This window comes from Phycodurus eques, chromosome 12 (genome assembly GCF_024500275.1).
Source record: "Phycodurus eques isolate BA_2022a chromosome 12, UOR_Pequ_1.1, whole genome shotgun sequence".
In the NCBI taxonomy this organism is placed as follows: domain Eukaryota; kingdom Metazoa; phylum Chordata; class Actinopteri; order Syngnathiformes; family Syngnathidae; genus Phycodurus; species Phycodurus eques.
The window spans coordinates 15134626-15156758 of record NC_084536.1 but is presented as its reverse complement, the minus strand read 5'-3'; the positions used below and the strand labels follow the sequence as shown (position 1 = coordinate 15156758).

Genomic DNA, 22133 nt, shown 5'->3' with positions numbered 1-22133 from the left:
GAACATGACTTCTTACCGATCGAAATCTCCACGAAGATCTGTGAAGACAATGAACTCAACACCTCAAGCACATTGGATTTGAATCAACCATCCATTATTTTCCATAGCGCTTATCCTCATTAGGGTCACAGTGATCTGAAGTCTACCGCGACTGACTTTTGGGAGAGAGGCGGGGTACACCCGTGATTGGTCGCCAGTCAATCGCAGAGCAAACAAGTATCTGCACTTCTACTTAAGTACAACCTGTTAGTACTTTTGTCACCTCTGAACTCAGTGGTTGATTTCTTTTAGTCTGTGGGTGTCCGTGGTGGTCTCCTGAGGAGAATCGAGGCCCTGAAGGTGGAGCAGAACGCCTCCGACTGCCCCGATGAGTTTGTCTGTGCCATCAGCAGAGAGCTGACGGCGCATCCCGTCGTCGCCTCTGGTGAATTGTGTCGCACTTGTGCTGCCTCTCAAGCGTTCCGATGTAGAAAACACATAGATAGGGATAGAGGCTGAGCCCTACTGCGAATAGCAAACATCTGCGAGTAATTGACAGGCCACTTTAAAGTTTATAATTGCAGCAATGCACTACTTTTATCTAAATGAAGCTCAACAACTCACTTCAAAATAGTTTCTTGGCACCAAGATGTCGCAAGATGTCACCAAAGCACTACTATTGTCAGAATGAAGCTTCTCAACTCACTTCAACATAATTCCTTGGCACTGAGATGCCACAAGATGGCACCAAAGCACTACTTTTGCCAGAATAAAGCTTCTCAACTCACTTCAGGTACTAAATTGCTACAAGATGGTATCAAATCGCTGTTTGTCTAAATGACTTTAACTTCATAATAGTTCTTTGGAATGAATTTGCCCCAAGTGGTGGCAAAGCACTGCTTTTGTCTAAATGACGCTGCTCTACTCACTTGAACATAGTTCCTTGGCACCAAGATGCCACAAAATGCCAGCAAAGCAATACTGTAATTGGTACCAAGATGCCACAAGATGACGGTAAAGCAGTACTTTTGTCTGGAAGCAGCTCCTCAGATTACTTCAATTTGGCACCAAAATGACAGCAATATGTGAATTCCAAACCCCGAATATGGATTTAGTGTACTGACCTGTTTTCTCCGTAGATGGATTTTCCTCCAAACGTTGGTCCATAGAGAGCTGGATTACAGGGGAGAAGAGAAACAGCCCCATGAGCAATCTGCCCCTGCACACCTCACTGCTCACCCGTAATAGAGCTCTGAAGATGGCCATCAGTCGATGGAAGTGTGACCAACGACAATCATTGACACAAGAGCGCAGAACTTGAAAAACTGCAAGTCAAATTTTCACAATTAATAAACTTCTAGCTAATAAAACTGATGTTAGCTAACAGGGTAGCCATTGTTTTTTTTTTTTTTTTAATTAGTAATTATTACAACCCAACCAAACATTTTAGACATACATGTGAGACAATGGCTTCCACAAACCTGTTGTTGGATGTTATATTTGCAGTCCGTCCCTTTATACATGGCTATACTCCACTGCCAGGCAGTCTTGCGATCTTCTCTTTACAACTATTTACCACATCCACTCAATTTCTCCTCCTCACACACTACACTGGATTTTTATATTTTTGGGAAGCAAATCGAAAAATAACCTCTATTTGTTGGGGTACATCCAGCGATGCAACCCCAAACGTGACAAGTACAGCCGTGCTCACCCCTGGGGTGCCAATATTTTTTAGCATAACTATAAAAAAACATTTTATTTCTTGACTGTCTGACATAAAATCAGTTCAAACGTTTCCTGTTTTAGGTAATTACGATTACCAAAATGATTTCTATTTGCTAAATGCCAGAATAGTGAGAGAAGGATTATTTTTAGAAATTATATTTACAGTGGGTACGGAAAGTTTTCAGACCCCCTTAAAATGTTCACTCTTTGTTATATTGCAGCCATTTGCTAAAATAATTGAAGTTCTGGAATTTTATCTAATTTAAAGGGGTATGATTACTTTCCGTACGCACTGTATATATACATACACACACACACACACACACACACACACACACACACACACTGTATATGTTCAGGTCAGTGGTAACCTAACAGAGGTAACAATAATCTGCCTACAGATAATGAAAACATACTGTGCAACAATGCATCTCCACTGACAGCACACTTTTAAAACATTTTCTCGTTTGATCACACTGCGTAGACGTTTTTGTTGTCCCTCGGGGGGAGGGGGAGGGGTTCTTTATTTCTCTCCCATGGTTCCCATGGTAGCACAACTCCATTACAGTACGCGACCACAATACTGACGAAAAACATGGCATTGAACTGTTGCGTTTGAACATCCATGTGAAAAACAACGAGATATGGCATAAACTGCAAATGTAGCATGCACTTCAATCATTTAAATGTCTTCGTAGCTGTGCAAAAATAACTATATAAAATATATTGCTCTTACATTGAAGCCATTGATAAATAAATTAATCTAGACAGCAACAACAAGCAAATAGAGAAAAAGACTTTAAACACTTTTAATGCTGATTCATAACATGTACAAACATATTTAACAAACGCTGTGTGGTTCTTTTTCCTCTTGAGAACATTTAACACAATTTTAACAACACTGTGCATACAAATGACAATAGTTGGGATGAAAAACAACATACGCTACTCATGAAATGTTAGGGATATTGGGCTTTGGGGTGAAATGTCTTGATGAAGCTAAAACACACCTTTAGTGGTGATCTTCATTTGATCTTCTTTAAACAAAGGTTATTGAAACTGCTGGAACAGCGAGTGTGGGTGGTGGTATGTATGGTGAGCAGCGAGCAAAGATAGGTGGGGTCTTGGCCAACTTAATTTTACCTTCTTTAAACTTGAACGCAAAACACTAAACAGCAAAATTCACAACGGGTGTTTGATTTGTGAAGCTTTCCGACGATGGCTACCTCTGTACCTTTCTGTGATTCTTTCAGTCTCTATCGCAACCTGTTTATGACACACTGTTAACTCTCTAAATTCAGTGGCCACTTCCCTCTGAGAATGTGTGGCTTCGGACAGGATGTTTACAGAGTGAAGGGACCACTGAGCTTATAGTGTCATCAGCAGTTTGCAACAGAGGGACTGGAAGAGTCACAGAAGGGCATAGCAGTAAATGTACTTGGAAATGCTTCAGCCTATTCATGAATCGAACGCCTATTGTGAATTTTGACATTGAGCTCCTTGTTAGAGAACAACAAGTTGTGCAAAAAGTTGCTCCCTGCTCACCGTGCATCCCACCACCCGCAGTCTCCATTTCTTCAGTTTTACTGTATCTTTCGTTCTCAAAGTCTGCCCTACTTGAGTCAATCTTTTCAATTTTCTGCCCCAAACGACTGGAACACTCGGCAACAAGAAATAAAACTTATCTCATTCATCCCAATGTCATTGTTTAAAAGGTTAGTGACTCACTAACTTTTTAAATGATGACACTGTGAGGGATTGAGTCACCTGTAAAGGTTAAAGTGCCTTTTAGCTTCATCCTGAAATCTCACCCAAAAGCCCAATATCTCTAACGTTTTGTGAGTAGTGTATTTATACAAACCAAGAGGAGAAAGCTTGTTGAAACACAGGAATGTCCGCTTGACTGTGGTACAAAAACACAGGCCGCCCATCAGTGCAAAGCATCCATCTTGTAACAGAAGCGTCATGTTACGTGGTGGACGGGCGGGAACATTTGGCAACAGTCGTCGGACTACACGTTGGACTCGATAAATGATCGCTTTGGCTTGATGGACGTGATGTGCAGGGCTTGGCTCGGGTTGTCCCGGGCCAGGGACTTGGCGTCCTTGTAACAGAGGAATTTGTCAGTGTACTGGTTGGGGTGAGGCGCCCCGTTGTGTAACGCCGGCGACGGCCTGTGCTGGTCGTGGTAAGCGCCGCTCACCGTTTTCCCGAAGCCGTCGTCGATGTCGTCGTCCTCGACAGAGCGGTTGATCCAGGAGCGGGCGGCCGGCTGTGGGTTCTGCGGCACGAAGCGCGCCGTCTTGTCGGTGACGCCCATGAAGGGCCTCGGTTTGGACTTGACGTCCGGGCCAATCTTCCCACTGTCTGACTGGCTGCTGCTGGACGCCAGGCTGCTGGTGGAGCTGGACACGCGCATGTTCCCCGCGATTTCCGCGTCCAAGTGCGTTGACGCGGCTTTCGATGAAAAGGATGCTGCCTCGGCGCCGTGGGTCATGACCGTCAGAGTTACCCGATTCCCGTAGAGCGGCTCGTCGGCGAGCGCGGGGAGCGGACTGATGTCGATCCCTGGACCGGGCTTCAGCACGCCGGACATGTGTCGGCTAGGTAAGGGGCTGGAGGGAGCGTACTGGGATTTGACGCCGTGTGAGCTAGTCTTAACAATTTGCGCCTGCTTGGCAGGCTGGAGAAGCAGACCATGGGAGTGGTCCCGAGGGTAGCGCTGAGGAGGAAGCCTACCAGGATGATGACCGGCATTGTTTCCCAGCGACCGGCACTGTCTTTGCTCGTCTTCCTCGTCTTCCTCCTCTTCCAAGGCGTGTCTTTGGCTCCACTCCGATGACTCCTCCCGAGCGTCGTCGTGCTCCTGGTCCGACTGGTGGCCCCCCGCCGCCTCTGGAATGCCGCCATTGCCGCCGCCTGTGGCGGCGGCGCCCGCACCGTCCGGGCCGCCTTTGGTGGTCTGTGTCCGCTGCATCTGCTTACACTCGTCCTCCACACGTGCCAGCAAGCGACGGATCTCGCGGTTGTTGGGACACAACTTCGCGGCGTCGTGAAGGTCGGCCAGGGCGGTGGCAAACTGTCTGGAGACACAAAAGACAAAACAGCTGTGCCTTGATTTGTTCCATGACCACGTTCATAACTCAAAACATTTGTATATCGTATCCTCTTCCCCCATTGTAATGAATGGAAATGCCATTAATCCTTTCCAACTTAAAAAAATAAAAAAAAATCCAAAATATTTGGAATGTGTTTTTTTTCTTTTAATCAGGCAAATAGCAGTCTATAATATTGCACTTTGTAAAAAAAATAATTTAAAAAATGTAAAGAATGAGGGCGCCACGGTGGACGACTGGTTAGAGCGTCAGCCTCACAGTTCTGAGGACCCGGGTTCAATCCCCGGCCCCGCCTGTGTGGAGTTTGCATGTTCTCCCCGTGCCTGCGTGGGTTTTCTCCGGGCACTCCGGTTTCCTCCCACATCCCAAAAACATGCATTAATTGGAGACTCTAAATTGCCCGTAGGCATGACTGTGAGTGCGAATGGTTGTTTGTTCCTATGTGCCCTGCGATTGGCTGGCAACCAGTTCAGGGTGTACCCCGCCTCCTGCCCGATGACAGCTGGGATAGGCTCCAGCACCCCCGCGACCCTAGTGAGGAGAAGCGGCTCAGAAAATGGATGGATGGATGTAAAGAATGAAACACTTTGTGCATCGTCGTCATGGCTCCTTCTGGTGTGTGCGACTTGGCCACCAGGGTGGAAGTATGATATACAGTTATACAGACAAAAACGACGAAATCTTTCACGGCTACTCTAAGTCGTTATAACCACTGTGACATTGATGCTATTTTTTTAGGTCGTCTATGGCGCTTTGCATTGTCCGTTGGATTAAGTATGCGGGTTTGGTACATGTAATTTTCTTTATTTTATGTTCAAAACCTCCAAAGGCAAAGACAATAAATAGCTTGAAGCAAGCACTCTGCGTCTTTTTGCGGAATTGGTTTCGACGTTGTGACAACACTTACACAACAGAGGCGACATCTGTAAAGATGATGCCTTGTGGCTCTACTAGAGTTCATGGTGAAGGTAAGATTCAGGGGGAACTAAGGGGTCCAGTCAATATGCCTAACTGATTAATTGTTTAAGAGTCCAAAATTAATCATGATGTGTTTGCTGAATTGTTTACCTGCTGCTCCTTTTAGCTCGTGCACGGGCATAATAGGCTTCGTAGGATTTTGGTTTCAGCTCCAGTGCTTTTGTCGCAAACTCCTCAGCCATCCCGAAGTCCTGTAACAAGGAGCCCAGTCATTGTTAATTCAACCATTTTCTTAAACACACACACAAGTATGCACCCGCATGCATGCACACACACACACACACACTCACACACACACACACACACACACACACCACTTTGAAGTGCTAAGAAAGATCAGGATGATAAAAATTCCGTCTTACATTGGTTTTTCTGCGACAGCGGGAGAGGTTGAGGTACAGAGAGATCCTCAGGTCTTTGAAGGCCTTCAGGTCGTCTCCAAAGCCCTCCCTGGGAAACTTCCTCAAAGCGTACTGGTACCTCTGAGCCGCCTCCTTCATCTTGCCTTTCTGGAGGACACATGAAGGGACAAACGTGGTGAGCGAGACTGGGAAGGGGGCTTAGGGTCAAACACTTACACGCTGGATGCTCTCCTGATCAGGCCCTTGCCACTCGTCCATCTCTCACACGCAGCACATATTGAGCCAGATGGATTGAAGATGCATTCAAGAAAACAGAGATTTCCAAACTCTAGGCTAAGAAAAGAGCGTGGGAAATTAAATTACTAAATTACAGTTTAGTCAGGAAAAATCTGGAGAAAATCTGGTTTAATCTTTAAAAGACCGGTTGACTCAGGAAAAATCCAGTTTAATCCGGTTTAATCAGCAAAAATTAGTTTAATCCGGAAAATTCCATTTTAGTCCGGAAAAATCCGGTTTAATCCGGAAATACACAGTAGTAAGATAGAGTGCATAATTGTTTCTTACATTTTATACCAATTTTGGCTAAATTATTTTTAAACTTTTATTACCTTATTTAGATTTTTGTATTACCATAATTTCTTGTGTATAATACATTCCCATGTATAATACGTACCCCCAAAATTGACTTCAAAATTCTGGAAAACCCTTTTCCCTATGTACAATGCATTTTTACAGTGCATGATTTTGCTTCTACCCATATGATCAAAACATAAAGTATTATCTGTATTTTGGTAGTTTTTTTGTCAAAGAATTATTCTGAAGTTAAGTACTTTATTTGAACACGTAATACTTTTTTTTATTTACTTGCTCTTATTTTGAAATTCACAGCCCTACTTTTAGTTAGTAAATCTGTGGTTTAATACATTCATACTATCAAGAATCCTATTAGATTTCTTGCTTTAATTCAGTTTTTCCCCCAATAGAAGGGGGACTCCAAAAATGAGAATAAATCATTATTTCATTATTAAAAGAAAATATTTTACATACACATTTAAACTACAGTATTTGTTTTACCTCCCCTACAAATGACCTAGCTTGTTTATTCATTTTAATTATCAAATATGGCCCTTGAGTACTAAAGTTTGCTCACCCCTGATTTAGATTTCAAATATATGATGATTATTGTCAGGACTGCTGATTGTCAAATGAGTCAAAGGAGCTCTTCACAAACTAACCAAATACTATCTTTTTTTTTTTTGCATTTTAAGGTCAGATGTTTGAGCGTCAGACTTCCCAGCACTGGTGGAAACAGCATAAAAGACACAATAGTTTGGCAGCATTAACCTTTCTGCTCCATTGCTGTTAAATGTCACAGCATCGATCAGGCACCCGTTGACAAAACAGCTCGAGCCCCTCCACCCACTCCTTCAAATTTGATCTTTTTTTTTTATAGCTTTCAATCCATGGTGGAACTGTACATTACTGTGCTTAAGTTGATTTTTCAGATATCTGTACTTGAATGTCTGTCTTTCTGTGTCTATCTACTGTATCTCTCTCTCTCTCTAATCTTCTGTACTCAAGTACAGTTCAGTTAGTACTTTATTACTTTGACTTAGGTAAAGTCATCGAATCAGTACTTTAACCGTAGTCCATTTTGACACAAGAATCTGTACTTCTACTTAAGTACAGTGTGTGTACTTTTGCCAACTGTGTTCTAAATGTTTCAGCGACGACTAGGCTGTTAGAGTATGTTTAAATACACCACAGTGTCAAAAGAGGAAATGTCTTCTCCAAGTGTACCTTGTAAAGCAGGTTCCCCTCCTCCATGAGCTTCTGAAGCAGGATAATGAGGATATCAGGCTTGGAGGTGGCCATGGCCCAAGCAGCGTTGCCTGCGTGATAAGGAGAGAGGCACACACTTTAGGTTGCTAACGTTTCCGCCACCGCGGGCGCTCCCTGTATTGCTCTGCAAATTTGCACAGTAAGGTAAAGTTACCTAAAGATTGTACCTGATCGATCGTAAGGAGACGTTCTGTGGCCTTAGTTTAGAGGCAGTGGGTAGGGAAAACGTTAGCAGAGGGGAAAAGAGAGAGGTCACGCACATGTCCATACACTCTTTAAAGCAGTCATTCTCAAAGTGGGGTATGAGTACCACTAGAGCAAGGGGGGCAACGTTTCTTTAAATACCGCCCACCCAGCATTTGCATTCAAGAGTCCTGTTACAGTTGTTGCAATATTTTTGTTTTTTTTCTGCTTAAAATTGGTTATTTAAAATGTATACGGATATGCCTTTCATTCATTATTTAAAAAAAATCTTATTCTCTTATGTCTCTCACTTATATAATTAAATAATTGATGACTCTATTTGTAGCAAATAAATGAAGTAGAAATAATAATAAACTAACCAATTTTACATGTATACAAATAAATGTATCTTATTAAATAGTTAGTTAATTTATTAATTGTAAATAATAAAATAACAACAACAATAATAAACAGTAAAATACATTTTTTTACATCTGGTTTTAAAAAATCCTTTATTAAATAACTGGTGACTTTATTTGAACAAATTAAATAAAAATACTAATAAACAATTGTACACTTAGTTTCTTGAAATATCATTTATTATTTCTTAATGTAATTTTCAATTTTACATTTAAAAAACATTATTTATTATATGATTTGTTACCTTGTTTATTTATTTGAATAACAAATAAAATTTTCAATCATTTATTGATCAAATAATTGCTTCATTCATTTATTTTTAAAGGACATAAAATTAGAAAAATAAATAAATTCACATGCACATTTAATTGTGTAAGTATTGTACTAAATAATTGGTTGGGAAAATTTATTAATTCATTACAATTAAAGTACTGTTATCAGAAATAATCAGTCAAAACATGATACTGCATTATTTTATTAATAAAAAACATTTCACACACACATTTTTACATGCATTTTTTTGGTCACGTTTTTACAAATGTCCTAACCCATCTGTCTGTTTTCAAATTCATGAAAAACTCACTGCCCAAGTACAGTTCAGTTGTATTTAACTTTTCAGTTCAATACAGTAGCATTTAGTCTTTAATATTTAAGTACATATCTTTTTAGATTCCTAAATGTAAGCAGGGTGTTAATGTTCTAACTGTATAATATTACAGTGGCTTTCAATAATATTAAATATACCGTATTTCCACGACCATAAGGCGCACTTAAAAGTCTTAAATTTTCTCCAAAATGGACGGGTGCCTTATAATGCGGTGCGCCTTATGTGTGCACCGAGTTCCAACATCTATAAATGTTGTTGTGTGATGAGCGCTCCGCTTGACTTTTCTTTTGTTTCTGTTTTGTTTTTTAGCATTTCCTGCCGACACGCTGCTTACACAGAGGAAAAGCAGACGTGGCTGAGGACAGAGGAAGGGTGCGTGAAGTAGGACGCTAAAGCCACGCCCCCAGTAGGTATATAGCGGCGGGGTGTTTTTTTTTTTTTTTTTTTTTTTTTAACCGCTTGACTGACTGGGAGCATTTCCGGGGTGTGCATTGTGCAAAACAACATCGGTTTGGCTAACGACCCCCGAAAATGTCACCTACGAACAGACACGCTTACGAAGCACAGTGTAAACTGCAAACTATCAGTTACACGGAGGAACATGGGAATTGAGCAGCCGCGAGAGAATTCAAGATCAACGAATCCATGGTTCGCAAGTGGAGGAAGCAGGAAAACGAGCTTACGCCAAATCAAGAAGACGAAGCTGAGTTTCCATGAAAACAAACGAAAAACAAAACGCGGAAACAAGGCGAGGTGGCCGGAGTTGGAAGACCAATTCGAGCAATGGATTAATGAGCAAAGAACAGCCGGGAGAAGCGTCTCTACAGTCACCATTCGACTGAGTGCAATAACTTGGGGCTTGCCATCATTCCGGGAGGCTTGACGAACCGCTGGACATCCATGTAAACAGGGCGTTTAAATTGAAGTGAGCGGCGTGGGAGCCATGGATGACAGATGGCGAACACAGCTTTACTAAGACTTGGAGGCAGCGCCGGGTGAGTTACGCCACAATTTGTGAATGGATTGTGGATGCTGGGGCTAACGTGTCTGCTTGCACTGTTGTTCGAGCTTTCGCACGGCAACGAGACTGACTCGAACCTGGCGTGTTTGATTGAGTACTTGTCCAGCTGTTCGTTTCGGATACAGAAGATGAGGACTTTGATGGATTTGTGGATGAGGATTGATAACGTGAGTACATTGTTAAATACTTCAATAAAGTACAACCGAACTCAGTTTTGTTCCCGCTGCCTTTTTAAAAACATTGTTTTAGCGTGCATGCATGCTACTGTATGTTTTAAGATAGCATATATTTTACCATGCCTGCGCCCAATAATACGGTGCACCTTATGTATGTGTTAAATATAGAAATAGACCCCGTAACTGAGACTGCAATGGTCGTGAAAATACGGTACTTGTTTTGTCACGGTATTTTGGTCATTATCGTGGTACATGGAGAGCCAAGAAATCTTTTTAGGTGGCACTTGGTGTATAAAGTTTGAGAAGCACTGCTTTAAAGGCTTTCCAGCCACGCAAACAGTTCAGCATGCAGAAAGAAAGTTGGATGGTTCTGCTCATTACAGAGTGCTGCGCAGATAAGCCACAGACCCAGATAACGCCATGTATTCTATATGTCGTTAAGGTGACAACTCACATTCTAAACTTAGCCTAGCAGCACATGAGGGAGTAAAACAAAGGACACACGCGTGCACTAACACACACACACACACCTTCAGAGTGAACGGCAAGTGAATGGATGGAGTGTTTTTCTGCAGCATTCCACAAAATTAGTCTGAGCTTATTCTTAGAGCGATGAGATACTGCGAAAACAAAAGACTGAAGCAAACTGCGACTTTTATTTACTTTTCTCAGGACCAATTTAGGCAAAAATGTCTCACACATATGCACAAGACTGGAGAGTCTGTTTGTCTTTTAATTTTTTTTCCCTCATAAATTATGCTGATTTTAATCGCACGGGGAAAGTAGCCCTATTTAGGAGGAACCATATTTGGTTACTTAAATCAGTAGATACCACATGCCTCAAAACACAGGCGCATCTCAATAAGTTATGCTGTTAGTTCAATTCAAAAAGTTATATAAATTTATTAAATATATAGAAAAACACTTTTCAGAAGGCCAATGCTTACCTAATTTCAATATACTTTTTTTTGTAATATTGTAATTTCGCCCTGCAATTGGCTGGCATCCAGTTTAGGGTGTACCCCGCATCCTGCCCGATGATAGCTGGGATAGGCTCCAGCAGGCCCGCTACCCTTGTGAGGAGAAGCGGCTCAGAAAATGGATGGATGGATGGATGGATATTGTAATTTCTTGACATAGTGGATTTTAGATTTCTGTTAGCAGTAATCTATAACATTAAAAAAAAATACACAATTAAGAAATATTTTACTGTGTGTATTGTTTAGTGAATCTATATATACCTTTTTTTAGTGAAACTACATCACTTTTTGAATTGAACTACTGAAATAGATGAAGTTTTCGACCATTGTGATGACAAGAATAGAACAAAATGAGCCAAATGGTTAAAATGCCCAAATTAATGCAGACATAAATTAATAGTTAAAAAAAAACTACCTACCCAGCTTGGCCCCTTTCTTCAGCAGGGTGACCACCACCGACGTGTTGCGACAGCCGATGGCTCGGTCCAGAGGCCTCATGCCACTGTAGTCCACATGCTCCACCACCGCCCCTCTTTCCACCAAATACTGGACCTAAAGGAGATGACGTACTAGTTAAGGACAGCGCTACGCGAACTAACACACAGCAGTGTGTACTCAATGATGACTCAGCCCTGAAGTCAATGTGATTACGGCAGTTGTGTGTTTTGGAATGTACGGCCACGTACGATCTCTGCATCTCCGAAGAAGGCAGCCAGGTCCAGCGGAGTTCGTCCGTTTTTATCCGTGTGGTCGATCACCGCGCCTTTCTCCACCAAAAGCTGCACAACGTTTTTATGTCCTTTTAAACACGCCCAGCTGAGGCCTGTCAGACCCTCCTTGTCCATGGAAGTCAGTGATGCACCTTTTGAGATACACAAACACTCATGCTGCATTCACACTGGATGCATTTGGGATGTTTCACGCGGCGTGATTATACAGAAAGTCAATACAGTTTGCATGGATAGACGCAAATCCGTGTTGGGCGGCGCGTATGATGCGGCGCGAGTGTTGCATTCTGTGGGCAACCTGAGCTGTATGACACGACATGTTATCAATACCGGGACCGAGCAAGAAAGGAGCAGGATTGGAAAGATGTGAAGGACGGAAGCTGGCATACCCGGTAAGGGGTTTGTCTTGATTTCGATCTTATAATTTAATCTTGTTTTTAATCATTCTTTCTTTCTCACACCTCTATGGATTAGCCTTGTGTATGAAAGGTGCTATACAAAAACACTTGCCTTGCTGTAAATTGAATCATGAAGGGAGTGTGGCCATGTAGCTCACCTTTGGAGAGCAGAAAGTCAACTGTGCTCAGGTGCCCCTCGCAGGCCGCTACCATCAGTAACGTTCTGCCCTGCTTGTCGCTGACGTTAATGTCTGCACCGTGCTGCAGCAGCAGCTCCGCAATCTAGGAGAGAGCACACCGGATTAATCTTCACAGCCGGATTTACTGTACACCGCTGGTCCAAGTGGCAACCTGTGATCTCAGATTTCTATTTCCATGTACATTGCACGTGTTTAAACTGACGGAACACATGAAACAACACAAATGGCATGTAAATACAGTAGTACCTTGACTTACAAGTTTAGTTCCGTACCCAAGCTCGTAAAAATTACTTGGATAGCAAATACATTTTGCAGTATTGGAATTAATTGAAATGCCAGCAATCCCCGAAAAGAACATTAAAGCACCGTATTGAAAATATAAAAACATAACAAAAAGAGAATTTAAAGAAGTAAAGTGTAATTAAGATGAAAAGTCACTCACATACAAATACACCGTAGTACTTTAGTGTGTTGTATGCCTTTAATGGGGCGTGGCCTAGTAGGTGACATCAGGAGTTTAAGTCACATGGTCGTTAGTCTGTTCTATGCTCCTTGTGAGTGTTTTCTTTTTGTACCTGTGCTGTTTGAACTGTTTCCTCACAAAAGAAAGCAAAACAAATCGACAGTGACAACTCGTTATTCTAAAAAAATCTTATGTTTGAGCACTTGGAAGTCAAAGTAGCATTGATAACTCCACAAGCGCCCTCCACACAGTGACAACACGGAAGTATGACTATCACTAGAGAATTTTTTGCATCCATTATTCTATCAATTATTATATCGATTATTTTATTTTATCGATCTATCTCTCTATCATTTAAGTTTATCGAAAAATCTGTTTGTTAACTGATTATTGTTGTTTATTTGGTATTGTTTAATGATTGAACAAAACCAAATAACAATCAAGCAATAAACAGCAATTCATCAAAATCTAAAATCTGTACCCAAATTCCAAATTGTCATAATAATAAACAACAATGTTGAGATATTGCATTTTTCTGTTACCAAACCCTTCTTCTACAGTAACTTAAACAACACTTGAACAAACTATTATCCTTGTCTTCTGATTTCAAAACTAGTTATCCCTCAATTTGTTGTGTAATGGTAATAATATGATTTGGTGATTAAACATTTCACTGTTCTAACGGCCCTGGGAGGGAAATCATAACTACAATGCGGCCCGAGACAAAAATTAGTTTGACACCCTTGTTATAAACGATTAATTGCTTATCAAAATAGTTGTCGATTAATTTGATGATCGATTATTTGTCAATTAATTGATTAATTGTGACACCTCCATACGAAAGTAAACAATAACACAAAAATACAGTCATACCTTGATTTACTTGAGTTAAATTTATTCCGCAAACAAGCTTAAAACTCAGTTTACTCATACAGCAGGGATGTGGCCTTGAGCCAAAAACCCTGAGGTTAGTCGTACTGCTAACTGTATCTTGTCCTCCTATTCACCATTTTACTATGACAAAATAAGTGAATGCTGTGAAGGTTATCAAACACACCAAGTGTTCGAGAACATCAATCAGCTTAACAGAAATAAGAATCAATGGTTGCCGTGGATACAGGGGCGACGTTTCTCTCACCTGCCAGTGTCCCTGTCTGACAGCGCAGAATAGCGGCGACACCCCCCGCCGGTTGACCTGCTGCACCGTCACCCCCTGCTCCAGCAGAAAGCCGCACACCTCCATCTTGCCTCGGCCGGCGGCTGCTGTCAACGCTAAGGAGCAGACAGAGGACACGGCGCGCTTTATTTCACGGGGAGACAGATGTCTTATTTCAGTTCAAAGGCGCGCTGCAAATGTATGACGCAAATGTGTTTACTACACTTTTTAAATGTGTCTTGATTTCACATCATTCAAAAGTTAGTTCCTGGTTTGTTTCGATGTAATGGAGGCTATATTAAACAGCGGTTTTCCCATATGGCTGTAATTATAGAAGATGAAAGGACTAAAAGGGTAGCAAGCACTCTGACACACATACACGGCTGGTTGCTATGCATCCAGAATAAATAGAATGTGGTAATGGACAGTGGAGAATATGTTAGAACCAAATATCCTTAACTATCAGCAGTATCAGAATCCACTGAATTATCTGCTAATGGTTGCTCTTGACTCAGTAAAACAAAACTGATACAGTTATTGAGATAAAAGTTTAATTCATACCGTAGAAACACTTGCATTGCAAATCCATCCATTTTCTGAGCCGCTTCTCCTCACTAGGGTCGCGGGTGTGCTGGAACCTATCCCAGCTATCATCGGGCAGGAGGCGGGGTACACCCTGAACTGGTTGCCAGCCAATCGCAGGGCACATACAAACAAACAAACAACCAGTGGCACTCACATTCACACCTACGGGAAATTTAGAGTCGTCAATTAACCTACCATGCATGTTTTTGGGATGTGGGAGGAAACCGGAGTGCCCGGAGAAAACCCACGCAGGCACAGGGAGAACATGCAAACTCCACACAGGCGGGGCTTGTACCCCGGTCCTCAGAACTGTGAGGCAGACTCTCTAACCAGTCATCCACCGTGCCGCCATGCATTGCAAATCATCTTTCTCCATTAAAATGAACGGATATGCCATAAATCGGTTCCATTCTCCCCTAAAAACGCAACAAGAAATGTTGTAATGCGTTTTTTAAAATAAGGAAAATAGTACTACATATTATTGTACTTTATAAAAAAACATAGTAATTACATAATTAAACACAATGTAAAGAATTAAACCGTTTGTGCATCACGATTAATTAATTGTGGCTCCTTTTGGTTTGTGTCACTACGAGGCAGTATAATATTGTCATACAGACACAAACCAAGAAGACTTTCACAACTACTGTTAAGTGAGTAGCTGTAATATTTTTAGGGCCCGACTGATTTGGATTTTTTTTAGGCCAATTCCGTTATTTGAAAAAATAAAATTTGTCTGATTCATTAAAAAATATGCAATGAATAAAATAACTTTTTTGGTCCCCTATTGTTTAAAACAATAAACATGAATTATAGGCAAAACATTTGACTGTTTAACAACACTTCAATTGTTTAGTATTTGTTTAACTTTACAACATAAAATCAGCAAAAAATTGCAAAATGGGAATGTTGGTTAGTCTGGCCCTAAATATTGGAGTCGTTTTTTTTGGGGGGGGGGGTTGTGCAGAGGATAAAGAATATATGCCTGTGGTTAGTTATATTGTCTGTCTACGTGTGTTGCTACACTGTTTGTGTTCAAACGTCAATTGCACCGACACATAGATTTGGGCAGTTTGCCTTTATCTGGTAGCATTAAGCTAGTGGACTTGAAGGTAAAGTTTTATTGTTGTTTTAAATAGAGATTCTCTTACCTCAACTGGGAGTGCCAATAAACAACTTGAAGCCTCTTTTTTGAAGAACTGTTCACTAGCTGCTAAACTGCTGCTTGTTGTGAAGTGAGTTGAGTTGAGTTCACTAGAGTTGACTGAGATATAAGAGCTGTATGGTGATACAGCTCTCATATCTAAAATGTTTGCTTTCAAGTCAAATAAAAAAAAAAACTCATAAGTCGGGTCACTCGTATCTCAAAGCACCACTGTACTTACATATGAACTGTAATGCCCTCGTGATTGGGAAAGGAGAGCCACAGTTGCTTGGAATGTTTCAACCGTTTGTTGAACGCCGGGACAACAGGAAAACAGTAAACAAACTGACACAAAAGCTGCTGTCAGCCACTGCTATCACCTAAACAATCACACGCTGATATCACACACTCTTCAAGGCAAGGGCATATACACAGACACTACAATACATACAGTATTTTCTGGAAATGTTATGTTTGTAATTATTTTTTTTCTGTTCAAATACATTTACAAGGTAAATGTTTCCCATTGGGATGAACAGGTTGTCCAAATAGAGGCTTTCGTGTAAGAATACCTGTGTTGTTGAGCCTTAATACCCGAATGACAACATCCTTCTGTTCTCAGAGCTAAAACACCCCAAGAGTACAGTGCTCCGCTCAACACATGAATATCCTCACACTCATTAGGGCAAAGAACCGACCGAGCGGCTTAGGACCAGCGCCATCTGCACCTGGGCCGTGTACAATGAAGATATTTTCATGATGTGTTTGAGGATGTGTGGGACTGGTGACCACTTAATTCTTGGAAAACGCCAATAATTGTCACACATATGAGAAGAAAACACACTGCACCAAATGATATTCAGCTGCGTTTTATTTTACTTATTTATTTATTTATTTAAATAGCGTAATACAGACAGGTGTTTGTAATATTCTGGTTATCTTATTTGGCGCCCGCGACCCTAGTGAGGATAAGCGGTAAAGAAAATGGATGGATGTTATTTTGCTACATTAAATTACAAACACCTTTCAGTTCTACACCACTGGACCCACAATGCTAAACATATTAGTACCTCTCAAACAGCGTCAGTCAAAATTGATAATTTATTATTTCTCTAGTAGTGACCCACCAGTGAAGCCCTCCTTCTTGGAGAGGAGGTATTAAATCACAAGCTAAGAAAGTTAACGTGATTGCTTCCTCCAGCCAGAATCCCATTATCATCAAATTGCGCACCCGCAGCCTGAACTCATCACAGGTAAATAACATGGAAGATTAACTGACAATCTCAATCATGCAAACACTCTGTTCCGGCAATGGCTTCCAATCGGTTAAAACTGGACCAACCGCTGTGATTTTCTCAAGGTTTTTTAAAAGGTTTTTGTCTCTGGAATGAATTAAATAATCACATTTCACAGAACACACACAGTTACCTTATCGTCTGGCACCTTGAAACAAAACAAAGCCGATATTATAAATATTTGCTGTTTTCTTTTGAACCAATTCTATGCAGCGTGCTAACAAAGACGATCCCTGGGAAGCAAATCATCTCTCTTTGCATAACAGCAAAGCATCCTAAGAGAAAGCTTTAAAAAAGGAAGCGAGCACAGATGTGCAATCCAATCACCCTCTACTCAACAATAGGAGACGTACCAGGCCTATTTGCACAGAGTTGAAAGGTCCATTTCATTTTAAACAGGTGATACACACCATAAGGTACAAAGTGTAATGGCATCCAATAAGAGCCCTTTTCTGTCTAAGCAATAATGCGCAGTTTTGATGACACACTGACAGAATTGAGAGGTTCTAACATAAATGTGTTTATTATCATAGTTCCAATTGAAAATCATATTGCGAGCAGTTTTCTCATGATGTTCCTATCATGTAGCTAAATAGGGACATAAAAAGTATTCACCTTCAAGTATTATTATCTACCATATTGGAATTGAATGTCATTGGATTATGCAGGCATGTGAATTTGAATGTCTCGCGAAAGTATGTTTCAGACAAGTCAAACGGCAGCAAATGGAACTTTTCTATGAAGTCCAGCAGCAAACCTTTGATATTCTATTCTATAATATAATATGAATCTGCTAGGTCTGCAGCTATCAAAGATACTGTATCTAGAATCAAGTTTTTTACCGATTACCCCATCGATTAATGGGACAAAAAATGGTTTTGCATTATTAAACAACAATACCAACACACAATATGATGACAAATGTCCATGTGAGATGCAGGTATTACGTTTATCCACTTGGAGTCACCATACTCACATTCTACACTGTAGTATCTGCGACTTTGAGTTTAGTTGATTTCAAAAGGAGAGGCCTGGCCAATTTAGTGACGTGGGAGTCAGCGAGCGAGAGGCTGTTGTTAGCTCAGGTTAGCGGCTGGCTGTTAACTGGCTAACCGACCCGTTAGCCAATCTATTGTTTTGTGACTTGGCGTCAGTTGTGGCCATAGAAGCTTGTGTATGAATGTGCTTACATATGTGTTTCTTTTGTTATCACTTGTTCAATAAAGCAATTGAAAGTGTAGTATCTTTCCCACTTGTGGCAGCATCGCAATACGTTCTAACTAGCGGTGGTAGGTTATATTAAATTAGCTAACATGTGTTGGCTACTATAGGCGTGATGTTGTGGTATGCCAGTTCTGCTATGCAGTAGCCACATTGCACGTTACTTTCATTTTAAAGTATGAAATGACCACAATGGGATATTCTGTGTTTTACGGACTCGTTCCTCCTGGCTCACTGCCACCGTGCCAATTTGACTTCTTCACCTAGTGGTGTTTGCATATAGTAACTTTAGTTTGTGTGGAAAAATGATCCCTGCGAAGCTATGAGGCAGAGATTTTGCTTTGACCTTTTTTTGTAATACAATTATTCGAGTTACTCTGCCCTATAATCTGCCAGAATCTGAAAGAAAAATGTTAAAAAATAAAATCGATTTCAGCTTCAGAGAGATATAAAGGTGTATATACTTTTTCTTTTAATATCTTATCATATCTGGTGTAAGAAACATGAGTGTGACAACAGGATCATTTATCTAGCTCACAGTGACCTTCAACCTGTAATACTCATTCCAATATGAAGTTTCAGTCCCTGCGCGGCTACGACACGGCGGCAGCCTATTTTCCCCGAATACAGATGGGCTCCCGATGGTTTCTAAATAAGGTCCTGGTGGCAACAGGGATATCAGAGACTGTGGTCATCACAAGGATGTGAGAGTCACTTTGCCTCAGCTCAGAGCTGCCACAGACCTGCAATTTCACTTGTGTGCAACGGATGCGATTTAGCATCCACTGAGCGAACACAGCGGAGACACATGTGCTGGACTGTGGCTATAAGTGGCTCCACTGAGGAGGAATATTTGGGATTCCTTTGTCCCAGTGCAGTACTAAGGTCTGACGTCCTGTGGTCATTTAGAAGGGTAAATCGCTGCAGTAAAGTGTGGTGTGGACAGACAGTCCAAACAGGATGACCCACCTTTTGAATGTTTAATAATAATACATGGAATAAAGTAATATATTTAATTAAAAACAGAGTTTGGCGCGGCACGTTTTGCTTTCGGTGCAAATGGTCACTTTTTTTTTTTTTTAGAGGGGGAGGTGTTTGGTTTTTCTTGCTCCATATCTTGATGAGCGCTTCCTTTGTAGACACTGAAAACTGACGACATGCAGGCCAGTATGCTGAATTATCAACGTGTTAAATCAGCAACAAAAGCACTCAGTGCTCCACTCTAGCGCTCTACTAAGATGTCTTACTCTACAGACACAATTGTCAGGGCTGTTGTGCAACTTGACCATGTGTGCGCGGTGTTAGGTCTGCATATTTGTGCATTGTTTTAATCACCGTCAACATTTATTAGTCCAATTTGCTTCTGGATCCAAGGGAACAAATGTAACAACGTAGGTATAGCCTGATCAGATGAGAATTGTACTGTAAGTAGCGAAACATGTTGAATGGGATTTTCCACTTTAAACTTTGAATTGCTCCCAAATGGACATTGGTAAGGGACTTAAATGATTCCGATCAAAAGAGGCAATACAATTTGAAACAGATTAGATTGCTGATGACTGTCTATATTGTTGCCCATGAGGAATAAAAATGTTTTGGGAAAATTTTATAATTCTTCATTATGTGATCAAGGTTTGAATTCTGACAAAAACATTAATGGAATGCTTACACTTTAGAAAATTAAAAGTGGACACTAACAAATGAACTAACCCAGACCAATGAAAAGCTATTGATTGTATTATAAAGATATAATAGCAAAATGCTTAATATTAATGGAAACAAAGAGAACAGACAAAGAAAATGTATGTATACAGTACACACAAGGACATTTAAAAATAAATCTTTAGTGAGTGTCATTCATAATTCAGCCTATTGGAAGCCGGAAAAAGTGACAGCATTTGGCTCGGTTGTGCATTCTGACGCCTCAAAGTGCTTAAAGTTATTAAGACAACAGCTGCCCTAAATGAGGACCAATGACCATTACCAAAATATTTATGTAATTTTTAATACAACAATTTGTAGAGGTTCTTCAACCAAACAAAGCTGCCTCAAATTTGGGTCTAAATTCCATTCCAACATGTCATGTAATCTGCCAAATTTATGTAAATAAGGCAAAAGTAGATTCTGTTCAGACATCAAATGATAAAGATGTCCAAACTTGCAACCAGTAAGTCACCCTATAAAACCCCTGAGACACCTAAATCTAAGTATCTTTGTGGAACAGATGGAGGAGTGCTTGAAAATGTCTAAAGTGTTGTTGGCCTCCAAACAAATAACATCGAGAGGAGACAGCACAGCAGTAATTCAGCGGCGCACTGAAGAACCATTCCTCAGAGGAAATGCTGTGTTTACCAACCTCTAAGTAGAAACCCACATGACCACAACAGCAAATGCTTTTACCAGAAAGAACAGGACACAAGAACGCAATGGGGCCATACAAATGCACACACATACAAAGATATTTGGTTTGAGACCTTCCACTCGCAGGAGAGGACCAGAATGATAAAACACTGGCTTGTGATAAAATGAAGCATGTAATGTAAAAAGATGGATGAAAATTTACCTGTCTCTCCCCACAGAGTGTCGTGGCTATCAATTTGCACGGCGTACTCATTCTTCACTGCCAGCAAGCCGCTCACAACCTGCCAGGAAGAAACTTTGATAAATGGCGTACTGTTTCAGCATAAGAGATCAAATAAACCGCCAGGACGGTATGTTAATTTGGAGTGAAAATAATGGGCCATGGGAACAACGCGGTGGCACAAACAAAATCCTACACTATGAGATGTTGCCCCCATATAGGTCTCAAAGCAACCTCTGAGATTGAATCTTTAGTTCTTTAGTTATTTGGATGACCAGGTTTAGAAAGAGAGGATCACGGGCAAAAAAATTGTCTAGTTCTGCAGTACAGGGGGTCAGTGATTTGTGACGGTCCTGGCATACAAGGTCTTGACTTGAGATAATAAACTAGTTAGGCCGCCCAGGCAACTGGTTTTGCTGTGATTGTAAATTTGAATCGCAGGTGAATGATGTTGCAACGTTGCAGATAGACTATGTAATAAGAAAACTAGCACTCTACAGTATAGTACTTTATGAAAACGTACAGTAATAACATAACTAAATAAAACTTTAAAAACATTAGTTTGTGCATCATGATTTCATTATTTAATTTAATTATTAAATAATTATTTAATTCAATGGCCATTGTGTGACTGGTGTCCGTGCCTTGGCTACCAGGGCAGGTTAGAGCATCAGCCTCACAGTTCTGAGGACCGGGGTTCAATCCCCGGCCCCGCCTGTGTGGAGTTTGCATGTTCTCCCCGTGCCTGCGTGGGTTTTCTCCGGGCACTCCGGTTTCCTCCCACATCCCAAAAACATGCATTAATTGGAGACGGTAAATTGCCCGTAGGTGTGAATGTGAGTGTGAATGGTTGTTTGTTTCTATGTGCCCTGCGATTGGCTGGCAACCAGTTCAGGGTGTACCCCGCCTCCTGCCCGATGATAGCTGGGATAGTCTCCAGCTCTATCTCGCCTGCGACCCTAGTGAGGAG

At 41.1% G+C, this 22133-nt stretch overlaps 1 protein-coding gene across 5 annotated transcripts in view; it reads right to left on the bottom strand.

Annotated features, from left to right (window-relative positions):
- Positions 1-2212: 2212 nt before the first annotated feature.
- Positions 2213-22133, bottom strand: part of tanc1b (tetratricopeptide repeat, ankyrin repeat and coiled-coil containing 1b) — a 126763-nt gene continuing 106842 nt past the window's right edge. For 2 of the 5 annotated variants that reach the window (XM_061691679.1, XM_061691682.1), the window contains 10 exons: positions 21146-21224; positions 14320-14453; positions 12677-12800; positions 12079-12254; positions 11812-11944; positions 8173-8202; positions 7964-8055; positions 6164-6310; positions 5892-5992; positions 2213-4790 (listed from right to left, as the gene is read on the bottom strand). In XM_061691679.1, coding sequence (XP_061547663.1) covers positions 3719-4790; positions 5892-5992; positions 6164-6310; positions 7964-8055; positions 8173-8202; positions 11812-11944; positions 12079-12254; positions 12677-12800; positions 14320-14453; positions 21146-21224 — 2088 coding nt within the window. In that variant the 3' untranslated portion in view covers positions 2213-3718. The remainder of the gene's footprint in view (positions 4791-5891; positions 5993-6163; positions 6311-7963; positions 8056-8172; positions 8203-11811; positions 11945-12078; positions 12255-12676; positions 12801-14319; positions 14454-21145; positions 21225-22133) is intronic. The other 3 variants (XM_061691680.1, XM_061691683.1, XM_061691681.1) reach the window with 2 other exon arrangements.